Source organism: Ambystoma mexicanum, chromosome 5p (genome assembly GCF_040938575.1).
Source record: "Ambystoma mexicanum isolate Mex_15411 chromosome 5p, UKY_AmexF1_1, whole genome shotgun sequence".
NCBI lineage: Eukaryota > Metazoa > Chordata > Amphibia > Caudata > Ambystomatidae > Ambystoma > Ambystoma mexicanum.
In genome coordinates, this window is record NC_090930.1 from 294,472,035 (window position 1) to 294,485,093 (window position 13,059).

Below are 13,059 nucleotides of genomic sequence, written 5' to 3' on the forward strand. Positions count from 1 at the left end.
TCAGTACCAGTGTGCCCCACTAATTTGGTCCAATTGCCTCATGGTTATTTCGACAGTGCTTAGCCGCTGGTCCCGGTGCTCACCTTCTAGTGCCTAAGCGGAATGAGGAGGTCTATGCTGGTCCTGCGCCTTATGGGGAGTTCCATCCGAGACTCGATGTTATGGTGGCAGCACGTGGGGCTGCAGCCACCCCGCTAGGCCCGCCCGTTGTGTGAGAGGCGCCGGTTGGTATGGATGTTAGGGCTCCCGGGCTCTCCAGGACTGCCCGCTTATTTCTGGAGCGGGATCCAGGCTGTGTCTCACTGCGGGGTTCTTGTCCCCCTTCCACAGGCAGTGTAGCTGTTGTTCCTGTTAGGCCGCACCTCGGCATCCGTATGGTGCAGGCCTCCATGCCCCTCTCCCCAGGTGGTTTGTATGCCGCTTTCCTCTGTGCCCCTGCCGGGACCAGCTGTGGTGGGCTCTCGTGCCCCAGCACACCGCAGGTCGGACCGGTGCACACGTCCCCGCACGTTCACTTTCTCACCGGCAGTGGGGCTCAGCTCCCATTGCACTTCCTGGGGGTTGCGCGTTTACCTTCCTCAAGTGTCGGTCGCGGGATATGGCCACCCTTGCCCAGGGCGTCTCCCACCAGCGGAGGCGCACTGGATTTTTGATCTTCCGGCAGGTTGACCGGAGTCTGCCCGCGAGCCGGAGCTCTGCTTCCGATGCTGCCGGCTGTCAGCTGGCGAGCAGGGCTCCGCCGTGGTGCTGCCCCGCTTCCCGGTTTCAGTGTATTCGTTTGCACCCATCGGCAGCCATCTTTAAAGTGGGCTGGCTGACACCCGTTCGGAGTTCTTTTGGCCCACAGCTCTGGTGGTTCAGCCGCGGTTTTTGCTGCTTTTCACCCCAATTGTGCTCGGGGGTGTCCGACACCTGTCAGGAGTGTTTGTAGTCTTGTATAGTGCAGGAATCACGCGATTTTAACAGGATGTGTTAAAGGGTGGCGGGAGCAGGAGAGACTCACGTCTTTCCCATCGCGCTGCTGGCCATGCCCCCCAAGAACTTTATTAATTATTGTTTTTATATATATTTTTGATGATGGCCAATCTTTTAAGCCAATAAAGTTTTTGATGGCACTATTCCTTTAACAGGCACCCATAATAGGAAGCAGCATTGCTACTGTATGGAATGTTCTTGATGCTACATGACAACAATGCCACAGTACAGAACTGTCATGACCCATACACAATACCCGTACACGATATAGGCTGGCACTGCCATTATAAATAACTTTCATGATGTGCCCCCTTCCCCGCCAAACAAAGACAAGCCTGTATTGCATTTGTGTGCACACAGTCACACCCAATATATTCACATGCACACACTTACACCCAGGTACATACACACACTACACACACACACATGAATAGACATTAACATACACATAAATACATACATAGTCACAGACTCACTCCAGTTCTACTGCACGCAAACGCAGACTCCATGCATTACATCCAAACTCACACACATATACATCATTTTTTTAAACTTACCTTAAGGTCTTCGGCTAGTTGAATCTTCTCTTTGAGCTAGAAGGCAGCAGGAACAGATTTGCCAGCAGGCACTATAATTATTGTTATAATTGGTTATTTATAATGCGCTTAATACCCAGAGGTTTCTAAGCACGGACCCGGAGATTGAACCTGTGTTGCTCTGCGTCGTCTTGTTTCCAAGGTGAGCTCATTGACCCTGAGCTATCCCCGCTATCCCTGCCAGCAGGCATCAACCCCTACCCACTTCGACAAGTTGGGTACTCACCAATGAGATTTCTGACAACCAAAAACTATACACATAGATAATGTTCTTCTTTAAATGCGTTTGCCTCCTATCAAACACAGATATGGTAACGACTCTCATTGTGTAGATTCTACTTTGGGGTGTAATGGGCTTACTGTCACTAGGTAGGCGTATGAGTACCCCAACAGCTCTCCACCCAGCATATTTGCTGATGTGCTGTGTGGTGACGAAAAGACATGTTTTGGCAGACGACACGGACAGCAAAAAATAATGACACAAAAAATAAATAATGACGTCAACATCCAAGTTGAGGTCTTTGGGGAAGTTTGCCCCTCACTTCTCTGTACCCTTGAGGAAGACCTCCTAGAAACAAACCTGCACATAGTTCTGATATACTTCCAGGCTGCATACATCAGCACAGAAGTCTCTCCCTACTAATCTAACCCACCACCTTGTCTTTCGAACCTTTTAGAGAGCCCGGAGATCATGCAAAGGGCAGCGATGCACTGTATAAATCCTAGTAACATAACATAAAACCCCAGAATGGAGTATTTGCTGCTAGACTTTTCTCTCCAAAGAGTACGCCACTGGCCGGGACAGGTGCACTTGGTGAAGGTCTTAGGTTAGAATGGATCTTGTAGTGAAGCCATGAGCTGTGCTTAAAGTAGAAAAGGTATGGTTGATACTGGAATTAACTGGAATTAACACACAGGTGTGTGGCTGCTGGCCGGGTGGATGTCAAAATGGGCGTGGCTGCCAGTCACCTTGGATTTTGATCATCTGTAGCTATGTTGTTTACCTCCACACAGACTTACTTGGCTTACTTCATTGACTGACCGGAATGAACGTCTAACTTGCAGATTAAACTCTGTATGCTAAACCCTAATAAACAATCTACCAGCTGCACCCCCAATGAAAGACAAGAAGTGTTCATTCATGTTATGTCAGGGAAGCGTCAGTGGCATTAGTGCCTGCTTCTGAAAAGGAAGTAGCTGTGCCCGCCAGTGCCAATCAATCTCTACCCATGCACGTCTAGGAGACAGCCACGCCTGTATAAGACTGGCAATTTGACTTCTGTGTTAGAAAAGTACTTATGGTTGCAAGCATGCTGCTTCAGAGTCTAGTTCATGTGGATCCAATGCAAATGTATTTGTGGAAAAGGAGCTGCGGCCAGGGATGCATGAGGCCGCCTTTCATTTCGGCCGCCTTCTATTTCGGCCAACGCGCGTATGTGGAGAGTTACATCTTGTGCACAAGTGCGCTAACATCCATGATCATCAGCCAGCACGTGTTTCATGAAAACTTGACTTTGACATGATTATACATTAAAGCAATAAAGCAAGACACTGATATACAAACCACACTTAGGTACAGTCCTGATGAAGTGTGATCTACCCGAAACACGAGTTGAGTGCAAACAGATGATTGCGATAGTCGCTGTGTAAAAATGGTTATTACCGTCAGCACATGTGTTTACATTAACTTTCAAAACTCGTATGGATACTCATGCAATATTACATCCTTAACAGGGATGGGAAAACAGTGTTTGAAGACTTCCTGTCACATGTGGGCAAATGCCTTACACATCAGAAAAACTGTGCTTGTTTTAATAAAGATCGCTGTGCGCTACCCAAGAACCCTAGTAAGAAACCGAAATTGAATCCATATTGTCCCAGGTATTAATCATTCGCATTGCTGGCGGGATTCCCTGATATCACTGCTGGCTGTTTCTCCACCCTGCGAAATGTGTATTTTCATTCTTGTTTTCTTTAAGAAAAAACGGATTTGTTTCAGTTTCCTCAGTGAGCGTGTTCCGGGTTTCGCTGGATGTGAAGTTTCCTGTGTTTGTCATGCAGACATACTCGCAGCCTCGGCCATGGACTGACACGCTCAGAGCTCCGTCAAAGCGTCCCGTTAAGGATTCTTTTCAAAGCCCCCCGAAACCGTCTGGAGGGCAGCGCCATGGCCCTGGACTACACCACCCGCAGCCTGGACAATATCGACTTGTCTGCTTTAAGAGTAAGTGGAGCTTTCATTGACAAGTTGCGCGTTTCTGTTTTCGGCACTCGAGCCGAGCAGATTTGAAACTAACAGTTTGCATACATATGACTGACTGACCGAGTGAGCGTCTCATGTTAAAGGGGCTGGTGGCTGCTAACAGTTATTTGGCGTAGACTCTGCATGCTTAAGTGAACCGTGTGGTTTCTTTTTGCAATCGGGGGAAGCTAGATTACTTTTGAGTTAACGCAGCGGGACATGTTTCCTGTACCAGGGAATGTTTTCCCGGACCCGCTTTCCTGGTAGGCTGCTTGCTGCTGTACAGTATTTAATTCACATGGGTACAGGGTGGGGCACTGGGGTTACTCGGCAGGCTTGAGGGGAAACAGCGGGTCAGCCAGTTACCTTGCTGGGGTGTTCAGCGGTTTGGTATCGTTTTTCTTTGGCAAGCCACTCGTGCTGTTCTCTGGTTTCGGGCTGTGATTCTCCAGTTTAGAGATGGCGTGCGTGTCAGCACTGTGCACTCCTGCTTATAATACTATTTGTGAAGTTGTGTCTGGATACATCAAGATGTGCTTCTAGTGAGTTTGAAGAGGCTCCATAAATGGTTTGACCTAATTTGCTATCCAACTAAGAATGTAAATAATTTTACCAATAACGACTTATAATGCACGTACTCAAACTACAAGGAACAATATTCACCAGTATGTGGCAGTATTTGTCCTGGGAGGATAGCTCAGCGGCAACGTGCTCGCCTTGGAAGCAAGACGAAATGAAGCAGCGCAGGTTCGATCCCGGTCCGCGCTTAGAAACCTCTGGGTATTAAGCACGTTATAAATAACCTATCATAAATACCATAAGAATGGCAACCTGCGCCTCTGACGTTACTGTGCATCTCCAACGCCACAGCATGTTGCTCATGTGACTTTGCATCCCCAATGTTACATTAGAACTTCCCCACTCCGGAACAAAATGCCAGTTACAATGCTAGTAATTCGGCACGGACATTTGCTGGGAGTTCAGGTCCCTCCGGCATATAAAAGCTGGAATCAGACTCCATGGAATGGGAACTCACTGGTGTCTCCACTGCCCGTAATATCCCGGTAATACCAGGATATCTGGCAGTGGAAACCGTAAGGCAGTTTTGCATGTATCTCGCCGAAATTACCGGGGGGATAACGGCAAATCTGTAATGAGGGCTTCTTTTGCATCTCTGATGTTACTGTGCAACTCCAACGTAACAGTACATTTTTTTAACATGTTTATTGGTGTTTTACTACGCACCAGTTTGCAACAATGTCATGTAAAAGTGCCAGATTGACAACAGAAATTAGATTTGGACAGGAGGACAAGTGGGTACAAGTTGTACATTAAAACAAGCATGATAGCATGGACTGCACTGTGTGGATTCCTATTTGACAAGATAGCATGTTTATGACAGGCAAATCATATACATAAAGAATACATTGGAAGATAAAGAGGATTATAATCTCACTGAGCCTCTTAAACTTTTAGAGTATTCCCGATGGAAATGGTCCCTGATGACGGGAAGTCGAGATACAAGTCTCGGTGGATCTCCTGGTAAATGTATGGAGACTCCAGAGGCTAATCTAATTTTCTGGGAAAGCTGACTTGGGCAGGCTAGATTTTAGCATTCTCTTGAAACTGTTGTAATTAGGTTCTGTTCTTAGGTGTGTGGGTAGCACTTTTCACATTTCTGTGACTGGGACCGCACATTTTTCGACAATGTCTCTACCTTTTTAAATTTGAGAAGTGTCAGGAGGTTCCCATCTGAGCACCTAGGGTTGCTTGTATGGGCATTGAGGTATTTAAGATCTTTAGTAGGGTGTGGCGTGTCAAGCAGAGGACACTGAGAGGTGTTTTAAAACTTACTGGGAGCCACTGTAGTGCCTTGAGTGCCTGGGCAATTGGTTCTTGCTTGCAGAGGTCCAGGATCTGTCTTGCAGCATGATTTCAAAAGTACCTGAGTTGGTGGGTCTCAGGTTGGGCCTATGCAATTAGATGTACATTAGTCAACAGTGGACCGGATAAGTGCTCTTGTCAACATTATCTTCATGCCATCCCTGAGTGTGGGATGACTTTCTTCAGTGCATGAAAATTGAAATGGACATTGTGAAAGATGTCATCTCCATTATGTCTGTACCTCTCCATCACTACTCTACACTGACCCTGATTCTGTGCCACTTCAAAGGTGTCCATCGTTTTGATTTATATCTCCAACTCGTCTGTTTAATTGTGATGTTACACATCTAATGCTACAGTACATCTCAGACATTACTGTACACCTCCAAGGTTTTTGTACATCTTCAACTCTATGGTCCATCTGTACCCTCAATATATACCCCAATGTTACTGTACACCTCCACTGTGACTGTACTTCTCCATAGAGACTGTACATCTCTGAGGGTATTATATACCTCTAATTTTACAGTGCATCTTCAACACTGATGTCCATCTCTGACCTTACTGTGCATCTACAGGGTACTACTAAAGTTACAATACATCTCCAAAGTTACTGTGTATCTCTGATGTTTCTGTACATCACCGACTCTACTGTATATCTCTGATGTTGCACTTAAAACAATGCAGCACACCTCCAACATTGCTTTTTTATTTCCAACTATGCATCTCTAATACTACCACACTTCTCCATCATCACTGCATACCTGAGTTCTTGTAAATGTACAACGATGGTGTGCACTTTCAACATTACTGTACTCACTCCTTAAAACTACAGTACAGCTTTGGTTGTTTCTCTCTCGGATGGGGAAATGCCCTCTGGTGTCCTATACGAATACATTGTTTGTTTGTTTGTTTGTTTGTTTGTTTATTATTTGTACAGCGTGCCACACCCTAAGGTATCTGGGCGCTAAGTCAAGACAACTTAGTATACATACATGAACACATGTAGAAGGTACAGGTAATGATGATACAAGGTATTTGCATAGTATAGGTGCAGAACGCAAAGCCGGCAAATAACGCAAAGTCAGACAAATAACAGTGAGTAACAGTTGCTAGGATAAGAGGAACTACATATATACATTCGTCCTAGCATAAGTGATAGGGCTATTTTACAAGAACAACTAGTGTAATCTGGATTGTCGTCTCAGACAATACGTGCAGTGACTTTGGTAAACTGGATCGTGGTCTCAGACCATATGTGCAGTGCGTTTGGTAAGGCGCCATATTTTAGTTTTGGTCCTGAAGCTCTGGAGGTTCTGGTCAGTGCGCAGGTTCAGTGGAAGGGCATTCCAAGCCAAAGCTACTTGTACTGGGAAGCTAGTACCTTCCGCTCTTTTTAAGTTGAAGCAGGCAGGATGATGCAGTGGGAAGTAGCTGATCTCAGTGAAGTTTTGGCGGCAATTTTGTCGATGAAGTATTTCAGGGCAGCATTCTGGAGACATTTGTGTAAAATAGAGACAAGTTTAAAGAAAATTCTGTCCTGGATGGAGAGCCATGTGTGTCTTCTTCTTATTTCCGAAATATGGTCATTGTTTCTCTGATATCTATTGCAGCAATATTTTGCATAGTCGGGGTTCATAGCCAATGCTGTAACTGACTCATGAAATGTATGGAAACAACCCCCGAAACGGTTTTATGGGGTCCCGAATCCCAGAATCCCTGGCTTCCTTTAGTAGTAAGTCACTCACTGTGTCATGCTGAGTGCAACTGAGCTGGAAACACCGTCATCTGATGTAGTCTCTGATGTAGTCGCTCTTAGACAGAGGCATTGCTAGGGGGGGACAAAGGGGCTGTAGCCCCTGGTCTTTTGGTTGTAGCCCCGGATAGAATCTCAGGATCTACAGCCAAAAGGCTAGCTAGCTCCGAGTCCCAACAGTTCCGACATTAGTGTAGCCCCGGGTCTTTTTCAGACCTAGCAACGCCCCTACTCCTAGACATAGGGAGTGTCCTCTTTGAAGCATTATATGCAGTCAATATTCTAGTGTTTCCTATTTCAGGTAGGGCACTAGCTGCATGTATTACCCAGACTATTTTTAGTTGTGACGGGTGCCTTGTGAGCTTGTAGGAAAATAAGTTTGAACTTTAACCTTCAAAAATTCAACTCCATTGGAAACATGCTTTAACAGATAAATGGTCAGAAAATATGTGTTACGTAAAGTTAGGAAAATTTGATATATTTCTGTATTTCATTCTGTATATAAACAGTTATGTTATTTTAATTATATTTTAGCATGTGTCTAATGCCTTGACCCACGGGTATCACAGCGTTTGTACAGATGGAAACAGTAGAAACATTTTGGACAAAAACATTAGGTAAGGTGGTAGTCAGAACACAGTAGGATGCAGCGCATGCATAAGGGTTACACTTAGTAAATTACCAAGTTTTCCAAGGTTTCTTGAATGCAGGGTAAGAGGGCTGATTTCTTAGGTGTGGGGGAAGAGAGTTCCAAAGGGAAGGAGTTGTGCTGCTGAAACTCACCCACCTGCTCTGGCGAGTTTAAAGCATGGTACGGCTAAGGTAAGCTGATAAGAGGAGCGGAGACATTCAAGTATTTGGGGGCCTCGTTGTAGATGCAACAGTGTGCAATGGTTAAAGTTTTGAAGTCAATCCAAGCTTTTATAGGTAGCTAGTGGACTTCCCGGCGGGTTGCAGATATGTGGTCCGATTTGCAGAGGCCCAGTGCCGCATGCAGGGATTTGTTTTGTAGTAGCTGTAACTTTTCTAGGTTGGAGGCAGATGTACCCTTGAAAAGGCCGTTACAATAGTCAGGTTTGCTCAGGATGATGGCTCTTGAGAGTGTGAGACAGTTGTTAGGGCTCAGGAATTGGCTACTTAGCATAACAAGTTTTGCAGTGAGAACATTTGACGATGCTAGTGAGTTGACATGCCTTGTCATAGTTTAGAGTCAAGGTATACCCCCCATGATTTTGGCATGTTTGAGGAAAGTAATGGGGGTGCCATCAATGATGAAGGAGGTGTAAGAGGTTTCTAGGGATTTAAGGTGGGAGGCGGAGCCCTCAATGAGTAGCTCTGTCTTCTCATCGCTGAGGCAGAGGTTGTGGGTAGCCATCCAGGACTGAATGGTGCAGAATACTTTATTAATGGTGATGGAGTCATTAATGTGGTGAGGACTTGCGTCTCATCTGCAAAGTTGGTGTAGGTAATGCCTAGAGTGTCAAGAATGTCGATGAGCAGTTTAGTGTGGGTGTTGTAGAGGGTAGGGGAGAGGCAGGAACCTTGCAGGACACCAAGAGGGACAGGCATAGGGTCGGCTGTGTGGTTGTCAATAAAAACTCTGGAGATGCTGTTGCTAAGGCAGGATTTGATCCTGCAGACTGCCCAGGGAGAAGTGGGAGAGATGTTGGCAGAACAGGTCATGGTCCACCAGATCAAACGTGAAAGAGAGATCTAAAAAGAGAAGGATGGCAAGGTTGCCAGAGTCTCTGATACCTGCAAGTTGCACTTTTAAGTTGATGAGGGCCGTTTCAGTACTGTGCTTTGGACGGAAGCCAAATTGTCTGACACCAAGGAGAGAAAGCTGTTCCAAGAAATTTTGGGATTGTAAGTAGGCAATGCGGTCTCGGATTTTGAGCAAGAGGGGTACTGTGGAGATGGGCCTGTGGGGATGGGCCTGTAGTTGGTAGGTACTGTTGGGTCCAAGGATGTTTTTTTAACAAGGGGGTGACCCAAGCCGCTTTGATGCTGTGGTCACATCACATGAGATGAGGGGGGAGTTGACAAATGCAGTGATAATGGGGGTGAGTCTAGGGGCACAGAGCTTTATGATGTGAGCAGGACAGGCATCTCCTTTACTGTCGGAGGGTTTAAGGGCAAGAATAGTGTTCAAAACTGTAGCTTGGGTGACTGGGTGCAAAGAGAACCTGCCAGATTGTAGGCTAATGCTGTGACTGGTGTTGACTTTCATTGGACATTCTTTTGCCCAAAATCAGCATGTGATCAATTAAATCATTTGTTGCAAAAACATACTGATTCGGATGACTGAATGTTTCATTGGATTGTTTCATTGATAAGTTTAGTTTGTCATCACTCCAGAGAACCAGACCAGAAAAAAAGAAGCAGGTTACCCGGTATATCATTGATTGAAGGTAGCAGTGCAGACTACAACAAGGCAAAAGAGAGAGAAACATGCCCCAAGAACTCCCACAGTCACTGTGACAAAATTACTACTGTTCAGCGCATGCGCGGGGATGAGTAGTGTTTTCAAGAGAACTACGCTTGTGCTGCTCCCCCTGGCACCGAAAGGTGTCTCCGCTACCACACATTCAACCACAATTATGTCCACTTTTGAAGTGCTCAAAGGCAGAAAAAACAATACTAGGGTGTGCACTGCATGGATAGAAATAGCAGAAAAAACTAACCTAAAACTCAGTTAGATAAAACATAAAATTAAGAACAGACAAGAATGGGTCAAAAAATAAATGTGCTGTTCCATACAAAATAAAGGAAGTGCTACATGGCGCTGTCAGGACTGCAGATGGAAGGGTTTGGAATAACAACAAAGTGTGCAAATGATATGAACTCTCTACTAAGAACCCTAAAGACAGTAGACAGAAAAATGATAAGGATGGAAGGAATATGGATGTTGTGCCAGGAGAAAAAGAAGTGGTCAGAAGTGACAGCATTGTAGACCACAGGGAGCCAGGCTCTTCCCCAGTGAGTGATGATCAGGGTAGGAAAGAAAGGGAAATATCAGTTAAGGGGAAGGAATGCTCAGGTGTGGTCAGTTGCCCAGTAGAAAGTATAACAGACCTATGTACCCTATGTGATCATGGGGATTAGGTTGTCCTAACACACACAATAACAAAATATATCTCGATCTCCATTTCAGTTGTCAATGTATCATTGTTGGTTGCACACACACCTTTACCCCCGGTTTAAGCCCTGCTGCTGTCTGTTAGCTGAATTGGCTGCTTCCCCACCCCTGCTCTAGCTGTTGTGATTGTATAATGGTCTCTCCACCACAGTCCCCACTGCCAACCTCATTTGATCATTCAACATGCCCTCTTTTACCAGTGTGCAGCTTGGTTCCCAGGAAGAAGGGAGGTGTGTGGCATTTGCATGTATTGTGGAATCCTGTCTCATAATGATTAGAGTGGGTCAGAGAGAGTGGTGGGAAGGCAGTTGGTGTGGAGGACTTGTGGTGGTGTGTTTGACATATGTATTTCACGTATTGTTGTGTCGTTCACATTAACTAACTGGGTACATCCATCAGCCTGCAGAATCTTTATTACAATTAAGTATGAAACTTCTTCATAGGACCAAAGAATCACTCTCTAGAAAACGGTGTTTCAATAGGAGTTCAGCCGAGACTCCTTAAGTGTGCTAAGGCAGGGTTTCACCAATAGCGTGCATCGCTAGAAGGTTGACAGATGAAAGTGAGCAAGAGGAATTGACCCACAGCTGTGCACTCAGCTGCTTGATGGCCTACTTTGTCTACATTGATCATGAACTCTACTATCCATACATAAATACCAGCAAACAAAAATACGAATATGCATTTTCTCTGGTAGAATTGACACACTTCACCAGTCCCAGTAATAGACAGCTATTCCAACTTCCCAGCCTTCATCAACTCCTCTTGCATCCCAAGGATGGTCACCAGAATGTCAATTTGAGACTACCGGGAAGAGTACCTTACTGCAGATAACGCCCAATAGGGGCCAGGACAAGTAAGTGCACGTTGGGAAGGCCACTTGAAATTGATTGCTTGAATACACCATAACTTCAGAAACCATGCCGTGAGCCCGGGCCATCATAATCCAGTTGCATGATGACCCATGTAAAAAAGAGTAGTATGTGGTTGCAGACCCTAAACAAGGGTCCTCAGTCTTGCTACCTGAATGTACAGGATGTTGTCCTGGCACAAAACTAGGCGTGGATCCTATGGGGGCCATATCCCTCTTTTGCAACAAAGTTAGACGCCAAGCTCACCATTGGTGCTATGCACACGGGACCAACAGGGCTGCTGCACCATAGGCCTCTGCTGATAACAATAAGCAGCTGTTTTATTTGTACTATGCAGTATTGCTTACAACACTGCAAGCAATGTAAGAGCAGGTAGCTTGTAATCTGCAAGTTAATACTGGCACCACCAACAACAGCCTCGGAAGCATCATCAACCAGCGGTGCCATGAAAACAGAGGATGAGGGTTGCACTTATACAAAGCTTTGTCCCTAAGGTAATGAATGTCTTAGCGTGTCACTCACCTGCCCTAACAAGGAGAGGGAAGAAGTAGTTCTTTGGAATCCGCACTTCTCCTCCATTAAATGGGTCATCAGACCCGTACATCATGTAATACCAACTAGAATGTATGTGTGTTACTGGGAGCAGCGTGACCAGGCTGAACATTAGAGGTGCTGTTACCAGTCCTGCTATATCTATGTAAACCTACTGCATATAATGTTTAAGCCTGCCATACCTGTAAAAGAACCTGCTTTTAGTACGTACTTCTGCAATATTTATAAACGAGCCTGAGCCTTTATAAACGAGCCTGAGGCTGGTCCCCTCCATTCTACACTTTAGGAAGGATCTTGAGACACTATTCTTCAATCGCTTATCACTTCACTCAAACCATTTTTTTCCCACTGGCACTGCCCCCTACCATGCTCCACCGTATCCACTGCAGCTCTTCTGCTATCCCCACACCTCTACATGTACATCGCTCCGTTACTTCCCAACCAGGTGTGCACATTATACATCCCATTAGCACCCTGGCGGGAGGGGGGTGATGCCAGCTAACCATGAACCACTGGTGAAAGCCTGTGTTCCATGCCACCTAATGGTTGTCTGCCACCGCCAGGGGCCGCCATCTTCTGTCCTCTTTTTTTTTATTGCCCCAGCTTACCTACTTACCTTATTTCGGCCTCCCGCATGCCGCCATGGAAAAGGAAGAGGGACTCCGTACAGAGCCCCTCTTTCCTTTCCATGGTGGCCATCTTTGTAAAGGATTTTCCTTCATTCAATGGGACACACACAGCGTCCCATTGAATGAAGGAAAATCCTTTTTTTTAGCACCTCGGGTTACCGCTTTGGTACCCCCGGGTGCTAATGGCCTTAAGCCCCTGTTCCAAGTGCTGGAACGGGGGGTAACGGCCCGGAGCACTCGTTAATAGCCCTTGCTTCGCTCGGGCTGTTATCTTGGGCTGCCAAGCTGTTACCCCCCTGTTCCACCCCTTGGAACAGGGTCTTAACGTCACATACGTGCTTGCAATATTGCTATGAAAGCTTATAATGTCCTTGATACACTATAAAAGTAATATTGCTACCCAGCTGTAATGAG

At 45.8% G+C, this 13,059-nt stretch overlaps 1 protein-coding gene across 3 annotated transcripts in view; it reads left to right on the forward strand.

Moving 5' to 3' along the window:
• The first annotated feature begins 3,513 nt into the window (after positions 1-3,513).
• NRK (Nik related kinase) overlaps positions 3,514-13,059 on the forward strand; it is a 1,461,188-nt gene continuing 1,451,642 nt past the window's right edge. For 2 of the 3 annotated variants that reach the window (XM_069612728.1, XM_069612727.1), the window contains exon 1: positions 3,514-3,795. In XM_069612728.1, the coding sequence (XP_069468829.1) occupies positions 3,739-3,795 (57 nt within the window). In that variant the 5' untranslated portion in view covers positions 3,514-3,738. The remainder of the gene's footprint in view (positions 3,796-13,059) is intronic. The other variant, XM_069612725.1, reaches the window with a different exon arrangement.